The following is a 24,620-nucleotide window of genomic DNA, read 5'->3' on the forward strand; positions in this document are numbered from 1 at the left end:
TAAGGTTTGAGTTCTCTAAGCAGGCCTGTCGACGCTTGAAATGGAGAAGAGGTAGAAAGGTATAGTGGAAAGGGTCAAATCTGAGTTCAAATCTTGTCCTTACCCATATCATTTATTCTTTCAAAGGGTGTTTCCTCAGCGGCCAAAAAACCCTGTAGGATTGTGTTGCGGAGCAAATAAGAGAAACTGGTGCAAAACTGAAACTCGAGAAGAACTTGCGTTGGGAATGCCTGCCCTCAGGGTGGTCTACACCGACCACGGATCCCTGCATTCACTTCATCACAGGGCTAGCTAGAGGGGCGTGATCTTGCAGGTGATGCCCTCAGTTCCGGACTTTTTGGCTCCGTAAGTCCTGGCGGTAGCACTTGCCGAGTGGGTCCTGCTTCCTCGGTTGTGCCCCTCATCGCCCCCCGCGCGGTTCCAACGCCGCAGTTGTGACCAAGAGCTCGGCTTCCGGGCGTGGCTGCGCGAGGAGCCCCGCGGGGACACCTGCGTGGTGGGGGCCTTGGAGCTCTGATGGATCTGCAGCCTCCCAGGATAGGGAATGAGATGTTGGGGGAGGGAGTTAACATAGACAAAACCCTTTGCTGCCTGTATTAGCGTCACCATCTGGGCCATGCCTGATTTCCCTGGCTGCCTCTGCAGGGACGTCCATCAAACACATGCCCTCCTCTCCACTTTGCTGCTAGGTTTGTATCAGCGAAAGTCTTTCTACCTTTAATCTTCACAAGGTGTAGAGGGAAGAGTACTGCTCAGCAAACCTGGGCTCTAGTCCTTAACTCTCCTTTTTATTAGGTGCATAAGTGCTTGAGCAAAATATTTCTCTTTCCTGTTCCTTAGGTTGTTTTTCTGTACGATGAGATAATATATTTTCTGTGTATCTCCCATGTTCACACTAAGTTAAGTTAGTGTGAACTAAGTTCACACTAAGTTCACACTCTGAGAACTGAAATCGGGTTATACAAGTTTAAAATATGCTGTAATCAGGTCCCCAAACCGAATATATTAGAATCCTAACTTGAGAGCCATGTCCATGATTCCATGATACCGGGTACCATGGAGAACTTTTTTTTAAAAAAACAACTCAATAGTCTGTAAAGGCACTGTGTCTGTGTCTGACACATAGTAGAAGTGAATAAATGAACAAAATGTTTTCTATTCAAACTCTCTCGTTTATACTGAGTCCCAGCTTAAGAGTATAAATGATTTGCTTTGATGGCTAACTAAAGACAACATTATGGTAAGGGAATGTAATTAGCGTTTGTTGAGGCTTTAGGTGCTTGGCCTTTTACATATCGTATAATTTATTGAACAAATTATCTGTTAAGCATCAATGTGTGTCAGGTACTGGTCTGACATATTGGGGATAAAAGCAGTGAAGAAAAAATACATATTTCTGTACCTCATGGAGCGTACCTTGTGGGAAGGTTCAGGGTGAAGGGAAGTGATGAGTATTAGTGTTAGGAGGTCAGGGAGATGAACAGGATCCAGTGTAGGAGGTAAAGAGTGGCCAGAAAGGTACCTGAAGAGCCCTGGATCTAAGAAAATTATTTTAAAATTATGCTAAAAGCCTCCTGGATGGTCAATTAAGATGAGGACTGGGCTCCCCTGGTGGCGCAGTGGTTGAGAGTCCGCCTGCCGATGCAGGGGACACGGGTTCGTGCCCCGGTCCAGGAGGATCCCACATGCCGCGGAGCAGCTGGGCCCATGAGCCATGGCCGCTGAGCCTGCGCGTCCGGAGCCTGTGCTCCGCAACGGGAGAGGCCACAGCAGTGAGAGGCCCGCATACCGCAAAAAAAAAAAAAAAAAAAAAAAAAAGATGAGGACTGAGCATTGCTCATTAGATTTTGCAATACGGAGGTCACTGCTGTCACTGACAAGAATAGTTTTAGGGGCAAGGTAGAGGCCAAACCCTAACTTGGAATGGATTCAAGAGAGAATGAGAGGAGATAATCTGCAAATAGTCAATATGGAAAGTTATTTTTGAGTTTTGTTTTTAAGGAAAGGAAATGGAGTCATAGGTAGAGGGAGAAGTAGTCAAGAGGTTTTTGTTTTGTTTTAAACAGGAGAAATATTAACATGCTTTACACACTTGTAGGAGTGATCCAGAAGAGAGGGAAAAACTGAAGTCATCAACGGAAGTGAGGATACAGTGGGACTGTGTCCTCTGAAATCTGCCTTTTATTGGGCACAGTCGCCTTTACATCTTTAACCTCTTCACAAGAAACATTCTGTGCCTCCTTGGCCTGAAAAACCTTGCTTTGTTTTGAGGGCAATACTTTTCTAAGCACTTGCTCACTTTCTGGAAGCAAGAGTCCTCGGGTAGGGTGAATGCTGAATACATTTTCTGTGAATTCTGCTGAAACTTCAAGACCCATGCTGCCCAAACCAGCAGCCACTAGCCACATGTGGCAGTTAAGCCTCTGAAATGTAGTTTGTCTGAACTGACATGTATTTTAAGTGTGAAATGGCGTGCATTTAAGTGTAAAATGCACACCAAATTTTCAAAACTTGATATAAAAAGAATGTAAAATATCTAAATAGTTTTGAGATATTTGGTTAAGGAAATATATTATTAAAATTAATTTCACCTGTTTGTTTACTTTCTTGTGTGGCTACTAGAAAATTTTAAATTACACACATAGCTCATATTATATTTCTATTGGCTAGAGCTATTCTAGATCTTTTCACTCTCCTATAAACCTCTTCCCTCTTTCAGCTCATTTTCTTGATGCCTTTTCTCTACATTTGCATAAAATCTTAACAACAAGGCCACAAAGGCACTATGTGAGCTGGTTCTGCCTATCTTTCCAGCTTCATCCTTAATCACCTTCCTTTTTAATCAATGAGTTCTAGACACACCATCCTCTCAAACCAGCCAATCCTTTTCCCTTCTCAGGATTTTGTTCTATTTCCTCTGCTCAGACAACTTGTCTTCTGACTCGGAAAATGGCTTGAAAAATCACCTTCTTAGAAAAGCATTTATTTCCTATCTAAAATAGTGCCAACTACCTACCCCACCTCTCTTCCCATCATCCTGTTCATTTCCCAAAATGCATTTTCTAATGCCACACTTCCAAAATTCTCTTGCTAACTCATTAAAAAACAAACAAACGTATGTATCATTTATCTTCTCCTTCAGCTCCGTTAGAGTAGGGGTCTTGTCTGTCTTTGTTTACACCCAGGGTCTAAAACAAGGGTGGATGCCTAAATAGATGCTAAATGAGCGCAAGCAATAAAGATTGATTATATATATGATAATATAGGAATATTTACTTTTTTAGTCAAATTTAGAACATATGTGGCTGGGTAGTAGTAGAATCTATGCTTAAGTGTTACTGTAAATTGTAGAAATTAAAAATAAACGATTAAAGCTAATTTAAGTAATTATGGCTAAAGCAACTTGCTTTTTCACCATGTCTGTCTTTTCCGTTAGTTTCCAACATTTGACTCTCTCCTAGTTCTCTGTGGACTCCTTGTGGACTCCTTTCCATGGCCTTATATTTTGGTCTTAAATGATATTCTTCCCTAGGGTCCCTTCTATTTCCCCTCTTGTAAGAAATCACAATTAGAAAGACCCTTGGACTAAACAATTCAGTTTACAAACTTTAAGAGGTTTTGTTATTTGACTAATATTGTGATTTGGTTTTTTTTAACTCTGATTTTAAGGCCGTTAGATGGGGCCTGGGTTCTCTAAGACACCATCTGGCCATTCCTTTGTAATATTTTGTACCCGGTTTCTTGTGGACATTTGATTGCTGGACCTGAGCTTTTTGGACTGGAAATGCCATTTGTATATATGGAGTGCACTACCTTCAAAGCTGAGTTACTGCAAGAGGGAAGAGATATGGGATCATGTGTGTATGTATAACTGATTCACTTTGTTATAAAGCAGAAACTAACACACCATTGTAAAGCAGTTATACCCCAATAAAGATGTTAAAAAAATAGAAAAATAAAAATAAAAATAAAAGCTGAATTACCATGTTAGAATTCTCTACTAAATTCCTAGTCTCATACTTCCAACTTCCTAATAAATGTTTCTACGTAGATTGTCCAAAAGCACCTCAGATAAAGAACAATCCAATGTAAATTCATCATTTTCCTGTAAAGCTTTTCTTTTCCCTCTATTCCAGCTAACTCCCAAACCCCAGCACTGGTGTCACTTGCAAATATAACCGATCTCCAAATCCTGTTGATTTTCTCTTCCACGTACATGTCCAGCGTTTCCTCCTTGTCTTCATCTCCCACTGTTCGAGTTGTAATATGCATCATCTCTCCTCTAGAAAACTGCAGTTATTGTCTAACCTAGATAACCCATGTTTAGAGTAACAGCCACCTCAGATCCTCCACATTCCAGCTACAAGGAACTAACCAAAAGCCTGATGATGCTTCTTACTGTGTTTCCACAGTGGGCCACCACGGACAGGCTGAAATTCCAATGCCTTAGCGTGTCATTCAAATTGTATCATATTCTCCCCTTGTCTACTGTGTAGCCTTGCTTCCCACCTTCTCTCCAACAGACACCATGGTTCATCTTCATCAAACTACTTGCCGTCCTACAAATATGCCATGCTTTCTTCCTTTGGTTAGCACAGGTCAAGTTGCCATTGCAATATGAAGTCATTTTGCCTGAGTCTCATTGTCTGGTAAGTAGGGAGATACCATTATCAGACATTAGAACTTCTGTGTGTGTGTGTGTGTGTGTGTGTGTGTGTGTGTGTGTGTGTGTGTGTGTGTGTGTGTGTGTGTGTGTAGCATTAATCTATTTTCCTTTTTCATTCAATTTCAGAGGCTGGCTCTTAATTTTTTTTTTTTTTGGCGGTACATGGGCCTGTCACTGCTGTGGCCTCTCCCGTTGTGGAGCACAGGCTCCGGACGCGCAGGCTCAGCGGCCATGGCTCACGGGCCCAGCCGCTCCGTGGCATGTGGGATCTTCCCGGACCGGGGCACGAACCCGTGTCCCTTGCATCGGCAGGCGGACTCTCAACCACTGCGCCACCAGGGAAGCCCCCTCCCAGACTTTTATAATAAAATATTTATGGTCTTCTGCAACATGAACAGATGCCGGCACCCCAAAAGTCACCTTGTCGTGACATTCCCAATTATTACCCATTCCTTCCCTTGAAAGTAATGCCGTTTTGACTTTTAGGTAATCAATCCTGTCTTTTCTTTCTAATTTTACCAACACCTTCCATCCCTCCCTAAACATTATAGTTTAGCTTTAGTTTTGCCTGATTTCACACTTCCTATGAATGGAATAAAAAAGTATGCATTCTTTTGAATTTGCCTTTCAATATTCAACATTATATATATGAGATTGATCTATGCTGTTAAGTGTAGTTATTGCTCATTTTAATTTCTATGTAGAATTTTTTTCTCAATATATTCACCTCTCACTGAATGCATTTCCACTTTGGGACCATTATGAATAATACTGATATATATGTTTATTTTTTTCCCTGGAAGTATATCTTGCTACATGTGTACACACATTTCTGTTGGGTATATAACAAGGACTGAAATTACTGATCGGGTATGCACAGCTTAACCTTCAGTAAATAATGCCCCAAAGATTTTCAAAGTTGTTGCAGTAATGTATATGCCAATTAGGAGTGTGTGAGAAATTTCTTTTATCCATAGTCATTACCATCACTTAGAACTGTACTTTGAAATTTAGTCATTCTGTTAGGTACTTAACATCTCATTGTAGTTTTATTTTAATGTTATTTTTGAAATGGCTGGATTTACGTCTGATGCTTTGCTATTTTCTGTACGTCTCATGTCTTTTATGTTCTTCCTTGTTTTTTTTAAAATTAAATACTTTCTGTGTATTATCTTAACTTCTTTGTTAATTTTATTTTGCTATAATTTTGGGAATTTTCTTAGTCACTGGTCAGGGATTACAATATGCATTTTAACTTATCACAATCTGCTTCAGAGGAATGCTAATTTAATTCCAGTAAAACACAGAAACTTTGTTCACATGTAGCTGTATTCCTTCCCCTTCCTCTGTGCCTTTGTAATCTTTGTGTATGTCTTTATTTCACCTTCACTTTTGAAGGATAGTTTTAAAGGATATAGAATTCATGCTTGACTGTTTTTTTCCTCCAGCACTTGAACATGCCATCCTCCTACCTTTAGGCCTCCATTGTTTCTGATGAGTCAGCTGTTACTGTGGTGACACTGCACATGAAGTCATTTTTCTCCTGCTGCTTTCGAGATTTTCTTTTATCCATTTGGCTCTGAGGCATCTAGGAGTGAATCGTTTTATGTTTATTCTAACTGGAGCTCACTGAGCTTCTTAGATGGATAGAACAGAATTTTTCTTCAAATTTGGGAAATTTTGGGCCATTACTTCTTCAAGTTTTTTTCTTGTCCCCCCACCTTCTGGTATTCTCATTATGCATGTGTTGGTGCACTAGACGGTGTCCCCCAAATCTCAGAGGCTCTGCCCATTTTTGTTTTCTGTTCTTCAGACTGGATGATCTATATTGGTCTATCATGTTTGCTGATTTTGCTTTCTGTCAGCTCAGGTTTGCTCTTGAGCTCCTCTAGTGGGTTTTTCGTTTCAGTAACTGTATTTTTAAATTCCAGAATTTCCATTTGGTGCTTCTAAATAATTTCACTCTCTTTTATTGATATTCTTATTTATTAAAAGATTAACAGCTTCGTTGAGGCATAATTGATATACAAAGAACTGCCTATATTTCATGTGTACTATTTGATGTATACAAACATAGTGATACCATTGCCACAATCAAGGTAATAGACATTGATTCTCTTATTTGATGAGTCATTGCGTCATCCATTAATTCTTTAAACATGTTTTCCTTTAATTCTTTGAAGTCTTTCTTTGTGAAGTCCAACATTTGTTCTCCTGTCCCCTCAAAAAAACTGTATCTATTGATGACTTTTTTTTTCAAGTGTACGGGATACTATTGCCTGTCCTTTGCATGTCAAATGTTGTTGTTGAAAAATGAATATTTTAGATAACATATTTTAGTGACTGGATTCTGATTGCCTCAGCTTCCCTCTGGAGTGGTTTTTTTTTTTTTTTTGCTGTACGCGGGCCTCTCACTGTCGTGGCCTCTCCCGTTGCGGTGCACAGGCTCCGGACGCACAGGCTCAGCGGCCATGGCTCACGAGCCCAGCCGCTCCGCGGCATATGGGATCTTCCCGGACCAGGGCATGAACCCGTGTCCCCTGCATCGGCAGGCGGACTCTCAACCACTGAGCCACCAGGGAAGCCCTGTCCAGTTTTATACTTTTTAGGGAAATCTGCCATGTCCTCACCCAGCCATTCTGGAAGCCCCACCATTCCCTTTTCTTAGAAAATCCTTTTTCATGTAGTCTCATAGTTACTTATGCACTTCAGTTAGTCTCTGCTCAGAGGGTCTTCCCTTACCATCCTATGTAAAATAATCTTTGCCTTACCTCCTTACTGTTTTGTTTTACTCTATAACACTTTTCCACTTCCTGAAATTATTATATATTTGTTTGTTTATTGTCTTTCTCTCCCATTGCAGTGCAGGCTGCTTGATGGCTGGGATGTTGTTTTGCTAATCACTGCAACCGGAGTGCCTATTACACTGCCTAGTAAATAAGAGGCCCTCCATAAGTATTTGTGAAAGAATGAATGAGTGTTAGATATCTCGTTTTTTTAAGGTTGAGAGGAAACGTCTCATCAACTTTTGTGGGACTGTGAATTAATACAGCATTTTGGGATGTTATTAAACTTGCAATTACACTTCTAGGAAGCAACCACCTACAGACATACTAGCCTTGTATGCAAAGATATATGTAGTGGGATGTTCACTGCATCATTGTTTATAACTTAAACTGGAAAGAAGTTAAATATGCAGCAGCAATAAAGGAAATGTTAAAATAAATACTAAGGAAAACTATGATGCTATTAAAAGGCATTGTTTACATATGCTTACAATGGAAAGATGTTTATGATAGCTGAGGAAAAAAAGCATGTAACAAAATAAGATGATCACACAATTAGTAAGAAAGAAAAGTGTGTGTATGTGTGTGCATGCCTTTTTGTATAGATTTTGATATGTGAGCATGATGGGGACTGTATTAAGAGAATAACATTTTACTCTACAATTTTTTTACATTTTAATATTCAGTTTCACATATTACTTTTGTAATTTTATAAACAAAAAAGAAAAAATTTAAAAAGTAGATATTATCACAAATTCTATTTTTATTAGTTCCAAACATATTGTATCAGAACACTTCATCTCCTCCTAGAGTGTGCTTACTAGAAATCTACATCTCTAGATTTGCCAGAGGGTTACATCAAAACTTACCAAACCAACACAGCCGAAGATCGTGTATGTGAAAGCAATACACAATTCCAAGGGGTAGAGGCCCAGTAAAAGATGTGAAATTTCTCTCCCAAGTTTCTGAAACTAGAAAATAGGGAGACATTTTGCATTATCATCTTCTGTAAAAATTAGAACGATTTTTTTATTGAAGTATAATTTACAATGTTGTGTTAGTTTCAGGTATACAGCACAGTGCTTCAGTTATATATGCATATATGTGTATATATGTATATGTGTATTTTTTATATATATATATATATATATATATATATATATATATATATATTCTTTTGCAGATTCTTTTCCCTTATAGGTTACTATAGAATACTGAGTACAGTTACCCATGCTACACAGTAGGTCCTTGTTGGTTATCTACTTTATATTTAGTAGTGTGTACACATCAATCCCAAACTCCTAATTTATCCTTCACCCCCTCCCTTTCCCCTTTGGTACCATAAGTTTGTTTTCTCTGTCTGTGAGTTTATTTCTGTTTTGTAAATAAGTTCATTTGTATCTATTGAGATGATCGTATAGTTTTTACTCTTTAATTTGTTAATATAATGTATCACACTGATTGATTTGTGGATATTGAAAAATCCTTGTATCCCTGGGATAAATCCCACTTGATCACGGTGTATGATCCTTTTAATGTATTGTTGGATTCAGTTTGCTAGTATTTTGTTCAGGAGTTTTGTGTCTATGTTCATCAGTAATATTGGCCTGTAATTTTCTTTTTTTGTGTGGTATCTTTATCTGGTTTTGGTATCAGGGTGATCACGGCCTCAAACAGTGAGTTTGGAAGTGTTCCTTCCTCGGCAATTTTTTGGAATAGTTCCAGAGGATTAGGTGTTAACTCTTCTCCAAATGTTTCATAGAATTCACCTGTGAAGCCATATGGTCTTGGACTTTTGTTTATTGTAAGTTTTCAAATCACAGATTAATTTCAGTATTTGTAATTGGTCTGTTCATATTTTCTATTTCTTCTTGGTTCAATCTTGGGAGCTTGTACCTTTCTAAGAATTTGCCCATTTCTTCTTGGTTGTCCATTTTATTGGCATTTAGTTGCCTGTAGTAGTCTCTTATGGGCCTTTGTATGTCTGTGGTGTCAGTTTTAACTTCTCCAATTTTCTAATTTTATTGATTTGGGCCCTCTCCTCTTTTTTCTCGTGTCTGGCTAAAGGTTTATCAATTTTGTTTATCTTTTCAAAGAACCAGCTTTTCATTTCATTGATCTTTTCTATTGTTTTCTTAGTCTCTATTTCATTTATTTCTGCTCTAATGTTTATGATTTCTTTCCTTCTACTAACTTTGGGTTTTGTTTGTTCTTCTTTCTCTAGTTGCTTTAGGCATAAGGTTAGTTGTTTGAGATTTTTGTTTCCTAAGTTTGTTTCACTATAAACTTTCCTCTTAGGACTGCTTTTGCTGCGTCCTATAGGTTTTTTGGATCGTCATGTTTTTGTTTTCATTTGTCTCTAGGATTTTTTTTTTATTTCCTCTCATTTCTTCAGTGATCTGTTGGTTTAGTAGCATATTGTTTAGCCTCCATGTTTGTGTTTTTTGCAGTTTTTTTCTTGTAGTTTATTTCTAATCTCATAGCCTTGTGATTAGAGAAGATGGTTGATATGATTTCAATTTTCTTAAGTTCACCGAGGCCTGCTTTGTGGCCCAGCATGTGATCTCTCCTGGAGAATGTTCCACATGCACTTGAAAAGAATGTGTATTCTACAACTTTTGGATGGAATGCTCTATAAATATTAGTTAAGTCTGTCTGGCCTAATGTGTCATTTAATGTTCATGTGTCTGGCCTGTTTCCTTATTGGTTTTCTGTCTGGGTGATCTGTCCATTGATGTAAGTGGGGTGTTAAAGTCCCCCACTATTATTGTGCTACTGTCAATTTTTCCTTTTATGTCTGTTAACATTTGCCTTATACATACTGAGGTGCTCCTATGTTGGGTGCATGTATTATATATTTACAATTGTTGTATCTTCTTCTTGGATTGATCCCTGGATCATTACGTAGTGTCCTTCTTTGTTCCTTGTAACTGTCTTTAGTATAAGTCTATTTTGTCTGATATAAGTATTGCTACTCCAGCTTTCTTTTGAGTTCCACTTGCATGGAATCCCTTTTTTCCATACCCTCACTTTCAGTCTGTATGTGTCTCTAGATCTGAAGTGGGTCTCTTGTAGACAACATATATACAGATCTTGTTTTTGTATCCATTCAGCCAGTCTATTTCTTTTGGTTGGACCATTTAATCTGCTTACATTTAAGGTACTTATTGATATGTTTGTTCTTATTGCCATTTTGTTAATTGTTTTGGATTTGTTTTTGTAGGTCTTTTTTTGTTTTGTTTCCTCTTTTGTTCTCTTCTTTAGCATTATGTTTGGATTCCTTTTTCTTTTTTGTGTGTATATGTATTATACATTTTTGGTATAGCAGTCTATGTATATATCCATGATTGTTTTAAATTGCTCACCTCTTAATTTCCAGTGCATTTAAAATATCCTCTATTTGTACTTTCTTTCTCTCACAATTACTACTTCATACTTGTGTGTGGATGATTTCCTACTTTTACTGTATGTTTGCCTTTACCAGTGAGCTTTCCCATTTTGTAATTTTCTTGTTTCTAGTTGTGGCCTTTTCTTTTCTGCCTAGACAAATTCCTTTAGCCTTTGTTGTAAAACACGTTTGGTGGTGCTGAATTCTTTTAGCTTCTGCTTGTGTGTAAAGCTTTTGATTTATCCATCAGATCTGAACAAGAGCCTTGCTGGGTAGGGTATTCCTGGTTGTAGGTTTTTCCCTTTCATCACTTTAAATACATCATGCCACTCCCTCCTGTCCTGCTGAGTTTCTCCTGAAAAATCAGCTGCTGGCTTTATGGGAATTCCCTTGTATGTTATTCGCTGCTTTTCCCCTGTTGCTTTTAATATTTTCTCTTATCTTACTTTTTGTCAATTGATTACTATGCATCTTGGCATGTTCCTCCTTGGGACTCTCTGCGCTTCCTGGACTTGGGTGACTGCTTCCCTTCCCACTTTAGGGAAGTTTTCAGCTATTATCTCTTCAAATATTTTCTCTGGCCCTTTCTCTTTCTCTTTTCCTTCTGGGACCCCTATAATGCAAATGTTGGTGCATTTGATGTTGTCCCAGAGGTCTCTTAAACTGTCATTTCTTTTCATTCTTTCTTCTTTTTTCCTTTCTATGGCAGTGATTTCCACCAACCACTCTGTCTCCCAGCTCACTGAACCGTTCTTTTGCCTCATTTATTCTGCTTTTGATTCCTTCTAGTAAGTTTTTCATTTCAGTTATTATATTCTTCAACTCTGTTTGGTTGTTCCTTATATTTTCTTTGTTAAAAACTTCTTGTAACTTTTCCCTCTGTACATACTTTCCCTGAGTTCTTGGATCATACTTACAATCATTATTCTGAACTACTTCTTGTGTGACTGCTTATCTCCACTTCACTTAGTTGTTCTTCTGGGGTTTTATCTTGTTTCTTCCTCTGGAACACACTCCTTTGCTGTCTCATTTTGTTTAAATTTCTATTTGTATTTTTATGTACATGGTAGGTTAGCTACATTTATCAACCCTGGAGAAGTGGCCCTCTGTAGGGGATGTCCTATGTATCCTAGCAGTACACTCCCCTCTCATCATCCGAGGGCCAGGGGCCAGCTGGTCCCAGCGTAGTTTCTGATCTGTGTTGTGGAGTCATTTCTGCAGGCTGCAGAATCATAGTTTTCTTGCTTCTGGTGTCTGCCACCTAGTGTGTTAATAAGCTGGTTTAGAGGCTTGTACAGGCTTCCTGGCAGGAGGGGCCAGTGTCTGCCTACTGGGGGGTGGAGCTGGGTCTTGGCCCTCTGGTGGGCAGGACTGTGTCAAGGGGCATGTCTAGACGTGGCTGTAGGCTCAGGATGTCTTTAGGCAGCCTGTCTGCAGGTGGGTGGGGCTGTGTCCCCCGCCTAGTTAGTTGTTTGGCCTGAGCCATGCCAACACTGGAGCCTACAGGCTGTTCAGTGGGGCCAGGCCTTGGCGCTAATGACCAAAGCAAGATGTTGCCTAGAGGAGCGTTCATGCAGAAAAGTGCCCAGTCCTTATGCGGTTCTCTCAGCTAAGAACCCAGGAAAACCTGAAGAAGCAGAGAGGAAGCACATAGAGATCGGCCCTCTGCCCAGATTGTGGAAAAGCCCAGAGGACACACTGCCCTCACTTGCATTGTTATCTTTAGTAAGTGCAGATATGGTCATGGAAGGAGCTCCTAATGTGAGAGTCAAGGAAAAGGGAAACAGAAGAATAAATAAGCCTCTTTCACCGTTTGACTTCCACAGGCATTCCTACGCCTGTGTCTTCTGCTTCGCTTTCCTAGCTTTCATTCCCCCAATTCATTAAGTACAGCTTTCATTCTTGACCTTCATCACTCAGCCGTCTTGTCTCAATTCTTGCAACGCTTCATCCTCATTCTCTTCGCTAGAGTCTCTGGCACAGCTTACTATCCAAACTCTTCAGTCAACAAGATTTAGCTATTCTGTCTCCAATGATAAGAGGGCTACCAGGAGATTTTATCAAGCGATTCTCATCATTAAAACAGCCATTATTAATTACAAACTTACTTAAATTTACGTGTGTAAAAATCTCACACAGAAACTGCTATAGTATCAGATGGAAGAATGGATAAATTCAAAAAGAAACATTTCACTCGGAAGTATAAGGTGATTGTGATTTCTGGGATAAATAAAGCAGATCCCTTTTGTTGCTGTTGGAAAGGTACTTTCAACTACATATGAGGATGATGATTTGGTACTAAGCCTGAAAATAAATGTAGTTTCTGTGCTGGCTGTGGAAAGACAAGAATGATATTCTGACCTAGAAAGAATAACATCATAATTCTCTCTCCTTCAATTCCTTCATCTTCCCCCCTTTTTCTGTTGGGTTTATTTAATATCTTTTATATGCAAGAAATTATTAGGTGGTAGAGATTAGATGGTAAGAATGAAATGACAAAAAATTCCTGATTTCTCAGTTTATATTCAATAGAAAATATAGAAAGATAATATAAGGTAACATATGATAAGGTTAAAGATGTCCAAATGGATAAGAACTTGATCAACAATTATACGGGATAGGACACTCACCTTAAGCCATTCATATCTAGGAAGGCTTTGTAAAGAGGTAAGACCTTTGAAATAAAGACTAAGAAAAATGAAGGAGGAAAGCAATATTCTAGGCAGCTTTAGTTTACTTGTTTCTTTGTAACCTATTTTGTTTCAGAAAGAATTTAATAACATAAATTAAGAGTGTGGGGCTTCCCTGGTGGCGCAGTGGTTGAGAGTACGCCTGCCGATGCAGGGGACACGGGTTCGTGCCCCAGTCTGGGAAGATCCCACGTGCCGCGGAGCAGCTGGGCCCGTGAGCCATGGCCGCTGAGCCTGCGCGTCCGGAGCCTGTTGCTCCGCAATGGGAGAGGCCACAACAGTGAGAGGCCCGCGTACCGCAAAAAAAAAAAAAAAAAAAAAAAAAAAACGGTAAAAAGAGTGTGACAAAATACTTAAGAAATGGAGACATTAAAAAAACCAATAATAAGGCTAAATTATATATCACATGACCTACAGTTTGATAATGTGAGCAAAAAACTGAATGCAAGAATGAACATAACATTTTTTGAGAAAATGATAAAGCAAGTTTAATTCAGGTAAAGTGTTCATTCATGATGATATTAACAGGAAGATAAAGAAAAGACTGTAGGGAGTTTGAAATGGCAAAGTAAAGAATTCTCATTTAATTTTACTGACAGAAACAGAATCATAGCATTTTAGGTGGGAAGTACTTGTGACCTCTTAGTTGGCAAGACTGTAAAAAGTAATTTTGCCCACACTCCGTAATTTATGTGCGTTAGTGTTATTCTCAAACTCTTCCCCTGAAAGTGGCAAGTTGTGTGCCAGAGAAGTTCAAATAGGAAAAGAACAGAAAGAGTGACTGAGTTCTCAACACATAACTTAAGCCTCTTAAATCCAGCTTAAGTCAGTAAGTGTCCTTTTTTGGGGAGTCAATTTGGGCTGTATTTCTTGTCACAACCAAAAGATCCCTAATTAATAAAAATTTAAGTAAATGATAAACGGTACTTGGCAGTTGGGAAGACAGTGAAAAGATAAGGGTGAGGATTACATCAAGGTTTTGAGCCCAGGACACTGAAATAAGGAGTCTTGCAGTATAGTACTTTTGAGGAGGTAAACATTTTCCACTGTATATACTTTGAGTTTGAGATGATGATGACAGAAGCATATCCAAGTAGAAAAGTCATTAGAACATAAGAACAACAGGCTTGGAGTTTGGGAGAGACAGAGCAGTTAACTAATAGATATGTGATAGCATCTTCTCCGTTACACAAAGAAACTAAAGAACGGGGAAGTTAAGAAACTTGTCCAAGGGGTCACACAGTTAGTGAATATGAAAGGTAGTATCTGAACAAAGGCAGTCTAGCTCTGGATTTATTGTATGAGAAGTATTTTTCAGAGGCATGAACTTTTGGGGAATAGCTAAACTTTCCTGAGAACACTGATAACTTGATGAGTTTGTGGATTTCGCCAAGCCACTTGTTTATGTTAGAAAGCTGGCATATGAAAAATCTTGTAAAATATTGGTTGCCTTAGAAAATGTAGGTATATAATTCTATAAGGCCTCTAGGAAAAGACAGTATATAAATTCATTTTGTGTAACTGATCACAGCAAAGGAAGCTGAAACTTGTGTTTGGGAGATTGTGAAATTGATCATTACTACTGAGTTCATGTCAGACACATACAGTGTACAATGGTTTGTAATACTGTTTGCAAAGGTAAGTCTTGGCAATTGTGCCATATTATCTTAAGCTAAGATGATAAGCTTATGAGTAAGAGTGGTAAGCTAACATAACTTGAAACAATTCTATACTTACTAATTCCACCCCTCCCTATCTCTGCCCCTGAAATAAGAATTGAAGATACGTAGATTGGACTTCCAGGGCAAATGAAAAATTTTCTTACAATTTACAGGGAAAATCTGATGCATGCTTATTTAAATCAATACATCATTCATGACAGACAATCTATGTGGAGGTATTACTGCATCTTCTCTCATCATCTTATTGTCTTCTAGTTTTGTTCTCCATGTTTGGATTCCTTCATCTAATGGCCCCCTTTAGAATATATTGCAGGTATGGAGACAGGGTCTATAGCGGAGGAGAAGGAAGTTTATCCCTCATCTAGAATGAGCCTTCTACTCAGAATTATTTTGAGTTAAAATTTCAAATTGTCATTTGTTTTATTCTGTTGTTCAGTAACAAAGAGGAGCTCCACTCCAATCCCTTCTCAATTTAAATGGAAGATTTTTATAATTATTGCTGAAGTCTTTTGCAGCACTAATATTCTGTTATTCGAATTTAAAGTCAACACAACGGAAATAAATCTACTGTAATATCAGTAAAGATATTCACATTTACTGGAGAACGTTACTATCTTAAAAAGAAATATAGTTATTTTGCTGGTACAAAGTATGTGATTGGATGTTTAATTAAATGGAAGCAAGGCAGATTCATACACATTTGGCATTTGAGGACTTAAAGCAAAATTCATGTGAGACACAAAAATAGGCTACACATGAAAATATCTATGTTAAACCAGACATGAGTAGCTGTATACAATTCCAACTACTATACGCACCAACAGCAGAATTCTTTTGTTGATTTTGGGGAATGGTTTTTTTTTTTTTTTTTTTTTGGCGGTACACGGGCCTCTCACTGTTGTGGCCTCTCCTGTTGCGGAGCACAGGCTCCGGACGCGCAGGCTCAGCGGCCATGGCTCACGGGCCCAGCCGCTCCGCAGCATGTGGGATCTTCCCGGACTGGGGCACGAACCCGAGTCCGCTGCATCGGCAGGCGTACTCTCAACCACTGCGCCACCAGGGAAGCCCGGGAATGGTTTTAACGTCTAGGATTACACTTTTCTTTCATTAAGAGAATCATCCTAATGTGTGTATACATATATGTATACATACACATGTATGTATATGTATATCCTACTATATATATAACTTATCACTGACGTCTTCAAATTTTTTACTTTATTTTAATTGGGCATGTCAAGATTTCAAACATCCTATTAATATTTACAAAAAAATATGTTAGAGTTATTTTTGAATTAAAACTTTCAATCAAGAGCTTACTACTAAATCAAAGAATTTCATGGGGGCCAAAAAAAGCCTTATTTTACCTCCTCAGGCTTCAAAATCTCTGAAAAGAATAATTTTGAAATTAAGATGTTCCTATAGAATTGGTCACTTACCGCTTGTCCGTAATTCCTATACGACACAGACTCAAAAGAAGACAACTCCATTACTGTTAGAACCACTGCAATAACTGCAACAATTATGCCTAAGATGTTCGTGATCATAGTACATGTAAGCTGAAAAGAAGATATAGGTTATGAGTTATGATACTCAGAATAAACAACTTGGTTAAACAGTTTGTATTGCTGAAAAAAAAATCTAGTTAAAACTTTGATCTAGTTTCTGAAGCTTTAGAAGTGTTGGTATATTTGCCATCAGAGTAAAACCTTTTTCTGTTTTATAAGAAACCCAGTTAATCTGGAGGAAACATTGAAATATCATCACACCAATAAGCGTCACTCTTCCATTTGGGCTCAAAAGTATTATATTTTACAATCTTCTGAGTCAGTTGGAAGAAACGCTTATAATAGATGATTTGAACAAAAGGAGTTCCGCTGTAAAAAGAAAAAAAAGATGAAAAATGACTGCTTGTAGGAACAGGCCAAAAAGGATTCAATGAATTTTAATCCTGGGTTTTCATTCTCTAGGGAAATCCATCAATAGCTTTGGATATTAGTTTTTTATCTGTACAATTATGAGAGCAGACTAATTAATTTCTAAGGTATCTTTTAGCTCTAAGATTCTAAGGTTTTTTTCCTTCCCAATATCTTTCCACCTGTACTACAGATGGATCTTTATTCTGAACAGATTTTCTATTTTGCTGCAAGGTTCAATTGTGTTCCCAAACTGGAGTTAGGAAAATGAAGTTTTACAGCAGAATTATGTCTATATAGAAAGGCATTAGGTGCTATTAAATTATTTTCTAACGGTAAAATTCACACAATGTTAAAAGAAAGTAGAACACCAAACCAAAAAAAACTCCACACTTAAACTTAGAAACCTTTATATAATATGATTGTAACTAATACAGCATGTTTGTCTACATTAAATTATATGCTCCTAGATTTTCAATTAATTCCTTCATTTATTTTACAGGTAGGGTAGATTCCTTCACTGTTTAATGCCCACTGTCTTTTCTCTAAAACCTACTTAGCTTTGTGACAAGCGATTTCTAGGGTACCGTAAACATTTTAACTTACCAGGCGTGGAGGTGGATGCCTTGCTACTCTTATTATGGAGACTCCTGAAATGATAAACTGGATATAAAAACATATATTTATAAATACTCATTGACAATGCTCATCAACTTAAAAAACATTTTTAATAACTTGCTCTTCTAAGTCAATTATTTTTAGAATATTAAGAGTAAAAAAATATAAAGAAGTTTCAGTGGAAGAGGTGATGACAAGTTTATATCTTATAGTAATGAAGATAACAGTATGGTCACTAATAACAGAAACATATAGGGGACAGTGGGCATAATTCAGACAGTGGGTTGTGGAATATGCCAAAGACGACTTGAGCAGTCCTGAATCAGGGACCAAGTTTGCTTATACCTGCGCATGCTTTCTGAACTCATTCGATTCTTACTTCTAATGCTATACTTCCTATTGAGATGCTGTCACTGATTATAATTACTGTGTATGAAACCAGATGTAAAAAAGTAGTCCCTGAATCTATTCCAGATGGCGTTTGCACAAAATACATCTCTTAACTGAGACTGTAGCCACTATTAGCCTAACAGCTGCTATTCATGTTTTTGCGTTCGTTTTGTTAAAAAGAGGTTCCATTATTTCATACCAGGCTACTTTGCCTATTTCCCAGAAGTGTAAAGCTATGTCATATGGTTTGAATGTGGGCTGCACAATCCCTGTGAAATATTCCTTTTGTCTTATCTGTTTCAGTGGTTTTGACAAAGATCTAAGTCAAAGGCTAATTTGTGGAAAAACAGCATTCATACTCTACACCACATACGGGAAGACCACACTTGACGCTTACTAATTACTCAAGGATAACAAGTCTACACACTCAGCACTTCATTCTGGAGCAAAATTGAGATTTCTAAGAAGGTACACAGTGAAGGTAAGAACTAGCTCAGAATACAAAGTGAAAATACCTTGTGAATTTTAAACTAGTGCTAACTAGATTACCAAACCACGTGCTTTACAAAATGCCTTTCAAAGTTTGTGACCTAAATGAGAAGGTTTGCATTGGATTATATTTAACTGAAATTTTAGACAACTTAATCTAGAAGCTAACCATGCTATTTTTATAACATGAATGATTAAAAACATTGAAGGACAGGAATCATTTATCTGGATTTTATCTGCAAATTGACTATTTTTCTCCTATTAGTTTACAAGGCAATGCTTTGACACCTATAAGCCAATGTACAAAGGCAGTGGCTCTCCTAGAGGCCACTGCTTCCTTTATAGCCCTCTCAAAGGGCGGCCATCTTATCTCCTACTGCCCTTCTATCACCGGTTCTCAGCAAGGGTAAGTGGTGTCCTCGCCCCTTACTGTTACTTCCAACCATTCTTTCTCCTCCAGCTTTGAATCAGATGTCACCAGATTCTATCACCCACTATCCCTCTGGTTAAAGTTCTATCACCCAGTATCCCTTCTGGTTGAAGTCATCTACTGACTCCTTGGTCACTCTTCTACTTCTAGGTGATTTTAATTCTTTTCTAACCTTTTCTCTCACACCTCTTAATCCTTGGTAATTTCAGAGTATACTTACACGATCTTTCTTATAACCTGGGCTTGTAGTTCTTTGAATTTCTCTCCTCTAGTCCTTTGACTCTATCTTATCTCAGTCACTCACTCCCAGGTTCATTCTCTTGTACTTATTTCTGTGAATAGGTGCAACACTTTTCAAATCTCAATTTTAATGATCTCACGCTGTCCACCACCTCCCATCTTTCTAGCTCACAACCTGCAGTATTGCAACTCTAACAATCCTTTGACCCCCTCTGGAGCTATAATCTGAGCCCCTTACTTCTGTTATATTCTTTCCTTCACCAGCTTCAAGCCCATGGTCAGCTATTAAAAACGCTCATTTTTATACACTCTCAACTCCTTTGCACCTTTCTTGTTTGGTCACAGTTGTATGGTTAAACCAAAATCTTGATTAAATGCAGTTGTCCTTCTTACTACATGCCTGTGTCCATCAGCTGAACATGGCCTGAGAAAGATGTACATAACCATCTTGACCCATCTCACTAGACAATCACGTTCTAAAAGCTTAAGTGAGTCCTTAATGCTGCATGAAAGTCTTACTACTTTTCCACAATCCATATACTCTCTCTTGCTTTTCCTAGATGACTACTTCCTATTCTCTTCTCTCTCCTCAAACAACCAATCCATTCTCCATTCACACTCTCAGATCATGATCTTGCTTCCTAAATTACTGAGATATTTGAGGTCATCAGAAGAAAAGTTCCACAAGCTCCCAACACCCGACTACCTACCTATAAAATTTGTCCTTTCTCTCTGGTCCCCTACCTTCCCTCCTGTTAACCTGCCTGGCCACTATTTACATTAGAGGTGGATAATTTTTTGTTGGGGGCTGTCTTGTGCATTAGAGGATGTTTAGCTGCATCCTTGGCCTCTGCTTACTGGATGTACACCCACAGCTGTGAAAACCAAAAATGTCATCACCCAATGTCCTCTGAGGGGAAAAATCACCTCTAGTTGAGAACCACTGCTAGAGATCAACTGTCCATACTCCTAGCTATTTGTGTATTAAAATGCTTCATTTCTTGCCTACCCAAGTCCATGATTCTAATAATCCCTTCCTCCCCCCATTTATCTCATATATCATCAATTTTATCTCTTCTGGTTCAGTCCCTTCAGCAAAAGACATGAAACAACCTACTGAAACAAACAAGCAAACCCTGCCCTGACCCAAGTTTCCCTCAACTACTACCTCATTCCTCTATACCACATTACACCAAAGCCCTTAAAGGAGTTGTCTGTATTTGCTGACTAATTCCTCTCCTCTCATTATTTTTTATTTTTTAATTTTATTTCATTTTTTAAGTTTTTGGCCTCCCCCACGGCATGTGGGATCTTAGTTCCCTGAACAGGGATCGAACCCACGCCTCATGCATTGGAAGGCAGAGTCTTAACCACTGGACCGCTGGGTCTCTCTCATTATTTTTTAAACCAATTCCAATCAGGCTTTTGCCCCACCTTCCGATGATACTATTTGTCATGCTTAGTACTGGCCTCCATATTGCTAAACCCAATGGTCGATTCTCAGCCCTTGTCTTATTTGACAACATAACACGATTTAATATAGTTGATCTTTCTCTATTTCTTTGTTCACTTGGCTTTCAGGATGTCATACTCTGCAGACTTTCCTACTACCTTATGGCTGTAAGAAACCACAGAAGAGTGCAGGTGATGACAAATTTAGAAAATTTGTGAGTATAGACTCATTGTGTGAGGAACCTAAGGTAAAGACCCTAAATACGAAAATTAACCATGCTAATGGAGATTATGCTTAAGATTCTGTCTTTCACACATCTAAGGACAATCCAACCTATGGTTGTCATTGTGTATTCACTCCTATATCTACATCTCTTGTAATAGCACTGGTAAATTAAAGGTGCTTAAAAAATACTTGTTGAAAAAAGAAATCCGATTTTGAATAAATTACCAACATGGGATTTAGTTACTTAGCTCTCCTGAAAATTTTGTTTAGAAACTGTTCCCTATGTTCCACTAGTGGCACGAATATTATTTACTGAATGATTAAATAATATAAATATATTCTACTTACAATAATTCCCCATACAGAACATCCTGTTTTGTAAGTTATAGGTTCATATGTCCCAAAGACTCCTTTAATTTGTCCTATATACAAAATCAATAGGAGATACCACATGAAAACACTAAAGATGGCAATCATAATCTGGATAGCCTATGAGAAGAGAATGCTATTAGTATCGAAACCATGTAAGTGATAACATAATTCCAAAAAGTGCTGACTGTGAGAAACATTCAACATTTTTTTTACAAAAGATGAAAGTAAAATAGAAATGCACTTAACTATGACATTTCTGGATGGGTTAGTCCAAAAAGAGGGCCCTTACCAGGAAGTACTGAGGTTTACCAAATGGGAATCAGTCATACTTGGAGAATCAGACTGTTCAATAGTAATTCTGGTGAATCCTCCCATAGAAAAGTTGACAATCTGACTCTACTACTGGCTATCCTCCCCACCTAACAAGTAATGACGTGACAGGAGAATACTGAGGTTACTTCTTTTCCTTCAAGGTACATTTGGTATGGATCTTTTTTCACAAGCATGCTGAGGTGAGGTAGAGTCAACACAGAGATACAAAGAATACCCAAAGTAGACTTACTCGCACAAGGTCTTCCTATTGGTAGGGGAGAATTATTACTCAACTTTAATTTGTAAAAAGACAATTATCGTCCCAGTAAATATGTACCAGTAAATTTCTGAATTTATATGTAAACGGTTTTTCAACTATGAATCACATTTTTAATTACTCCTTAAAAATTTCAGAGGATACATTATCTTCACTTTCATAAACTTTAATAGGAAGCTATTTAATGTTTTAACTTTAATGGTTCCAGTTCTTTGTAAAGCAAGTAATCTATGAAACACATAAATGCAATTGGCTCATATTAAAGGTATGTTTTAGAGAAATTTTTTTCATAGAAAACCCACTTTTTGGGAGTAACAAACTTATGCATTTAGATTCAGATTTTAAGGTTTCCTCTGAATCAAATTTGGAAGAATGAAATTATTTTCAAAGGTTCTTTGGATCTGACTGGGAGAAAATCCTTTACTAGATCTCAAAATCCTTGAGAGCCTGGACTTTAGTCGTTCCACTGTTGTCACCAGCCTCTAACATGGTGCCCAGCATAGAGCAGGTACCCAGTAAATACCTCCTGAACAAGCACGTCAGTACCAAGAACAATAATTCCACATGACTTTCTGTTAACTATAAAAGGAGGGAGTGGGCTTGAGAAATAGTGTCTACTTTTATATGGACTGCAGCTTTTCTATATAAAACTAAGAAATACCTAAGTAGCCAAATCTTGTAAAGGGCTCTTACAAGAAAGCAAGGCTGCTAGTATCTGGAGAAGGACAAAATGACTTTTCCCATTTAAAAAGTATTTTTAACCTAGAGCCAATGAATGGGTTCTAGGAGGTCATATGCTTCCCTTTCCACACACATAAATGAGTGCAAAGGATTATGATATGTATATGAGTCTGGGGAAAAGATGCAGAGCTTTCTTCCTATGCCCAAGGAAGTCTGTGACTTGAAAGAGGTTAAGAATCTCTGCTGAACAAGTCAGGTAGGAGACTTAGATAACTGGTCTATACAGTAGCCAAATTCAAAGGAGAAGTTCACATCCAGTGGGAAAAATTTTTTCCCCCTCAGAAGTGACATTTGAAATTCCTTGGTGTTTATTAAGAGAGCTAGATAAACTCTGTCTCTACTTTAATAGAAAAGACAAATTAATAATAATAGTCCTACTGCATAGACATCAATATAGTAATTAAAAAGATCAGTGATACATCTCTCTCACACTTAAAAAAATCTTTTTTTCTTTTATTACTTTTTTGATTTATCCATTGCTCTGTGTATATTTAGTCAGTACACATATCTAAGCACATATCTGTTTATAAAGGGCAATGAGATCACATTTGTAGAAGGCTATCAATATTTTTTTAAAAACCCAAAAACGTTTACCCTTTTGACTTAACCAAAACTGCTGCTCTCCAGATTCAAGAATATTCCTTATTAAATAGAAATAGTGCATCATCCTGAATTTAGTTAAAGCGAAGTCTTACCCCTAAAACAAGAGAATCTGCTGTAGAGACTTTTGAACAACACGCACATAGAGCCATACTACCAGCATTGCCTCTAGATGATTATGTCTCTAATCTTTGGCGATATTTTTATTAGCAAACGTCTACAAAAAACAGTACAAAACACATATACACGCTTTGCTCAAAAGAAAGTACTTAAGTTCATTTCTTTTCTTATGGTTTTGCAACCACCTCCCCGAACTCTGAAGCAATCGCTTTTCCATGGCTTAATTGTTAGAGGCCATTTGTATCCACCTGTTCTGAATAACAGTCTCCATAACTGAAAAGCCTCCCTCTATGACTAAAAAATATTGATATATTACAGATATTTTCTCTGAGTAGTGAACAGTGTCTCTGGATGATAAAGTATAAAGAACACCTAAGGAATAGTGTTAGAGGATTTTCAGTAAAGCTGCTCACAGTTCATTTGCAGTTCATAATCAATTCAGTGTAACTCATAATGCCATGTTTGCATTTTTAAAACCAAATTCTTGGACTTAAATTCATCATGAGCTTGTGATTTTTTTCCGGACACATACTTGCTACCTAGTTCTTCTTTCTATAAGATGAACTTTTTCCTCCATGAGACAACTTATCAAAGTTGCTTCCACAATCCTAAAGGTTCTTCCTGTTTTGTTTTTTTTTTCCTGCTATTCCTGCATTTTCCCCTGATGTTTAAATCACCTTCTTACTTACGTGAACATTAAAAACTTGGCTCATAATTGTATCCCCTTCTGGGATTTTATCCACTTTTGGATCTGAAATTACACTGTTTAACATCTTCTAACACGGCATACTTAGGTCAATAACATGAGTTACACCATTTAGCCGTCCAGGTGATCATCTAGCGGATGATCTCAAAACTTGAGCCTTGGACCTTCCAGAAACGAAACAGGAGTTTGACTAAATGATCTGTCATTCGCTGCACCCTTAAAATCTCATGATTTGATTATTTTAATGAGTCTTTGGTTTCTAAAATTGATTTCCTGAATGTCTCTTAATTCTATAAGTATAGAAACAGAAAAGGCTAGGTAAGAATACAAGAGCTGGTGAAAGCAAATAGAGAACACAATATGTTAATAACTGAATTATAACTAGTAAGCTTTATATATTCAAACATCACCTTTGAGAAATACCAAAGAAAGGCAACCAGGATTAACAGGCAACCAAGATTAACCACTCTGTCAGGTTTAAAAGACACAGAATTACAGAATTCATATAGAGAGTAATGA

At 37.8% G+C, this 24,620-nt stretch overlaps 1 protein-coding gene across 1 annotated transcript; it reads right to left on the reverse strand.

Moving 5' to 3' along the window:
• Positions 1–291: 291 nt before the first annotated feature.
• On the reverse strand, positions 292–23,427 carry MS4A13 (membrane spanning 4-domains A13). Its single transcript, XM_033408714.1, has 6 exons — positions 23,371–23,427; positions 21,322–21,462; positions 17,735–17,791; positions 16,652–16,771; positions 8,322–8,417; positions 292–522 (listed from the first exon to the last, which is right to left on the reverse strand). The coding sequence occupies exons 1-6, from the start codon at positions 23,425–23,427 to the stop codon at positions 292–294; spliced, it is 702 nt and encodes a 233-aa protein (XP_033264605.1).
• Between the last annotated feature and the right edge of the window lie 1,193 nt (positions 23,428–24,620).

This window comes from Orcinus orca, chromosome 8 (assembly GCF_937001465.1).
Source record: "Orcinus orca chromosome 8, mOrcOrc1.1, whole genome shotgun sequence".
Lineage (NCBI taxonomy): Eukaryota > Metazoa > Chordata > Mammalia > Artiodactyla > Delphinidae > Orcinus > Orcinus orca.

Excerpts from the sequence above, each read along its gene's own strand:
- MS4A13 (XM_033408714.1), bottom strand. The coding sequence starts at position 23,427 with ATGGCTCTATGTGCGTGTTGTTCAAAAGTCTCTACAGCAGATTCTCTT. Across the intron at positions 16,772-17,734 it reads GGCATCCACCTCCACGCCTG|CTTACATGTACTATGATCAC; the intron begins GTAAGTTAAAAT and ends TCTTCTTTTCAG. Across the intron at positions 8,418-16,651 it reads ATAGGAATTACGGACAAGCG|AAACTTGGGAGAGAAATTTC; the intron begins GTAAGTGACCAA and ends TTCTAGTTTCAG.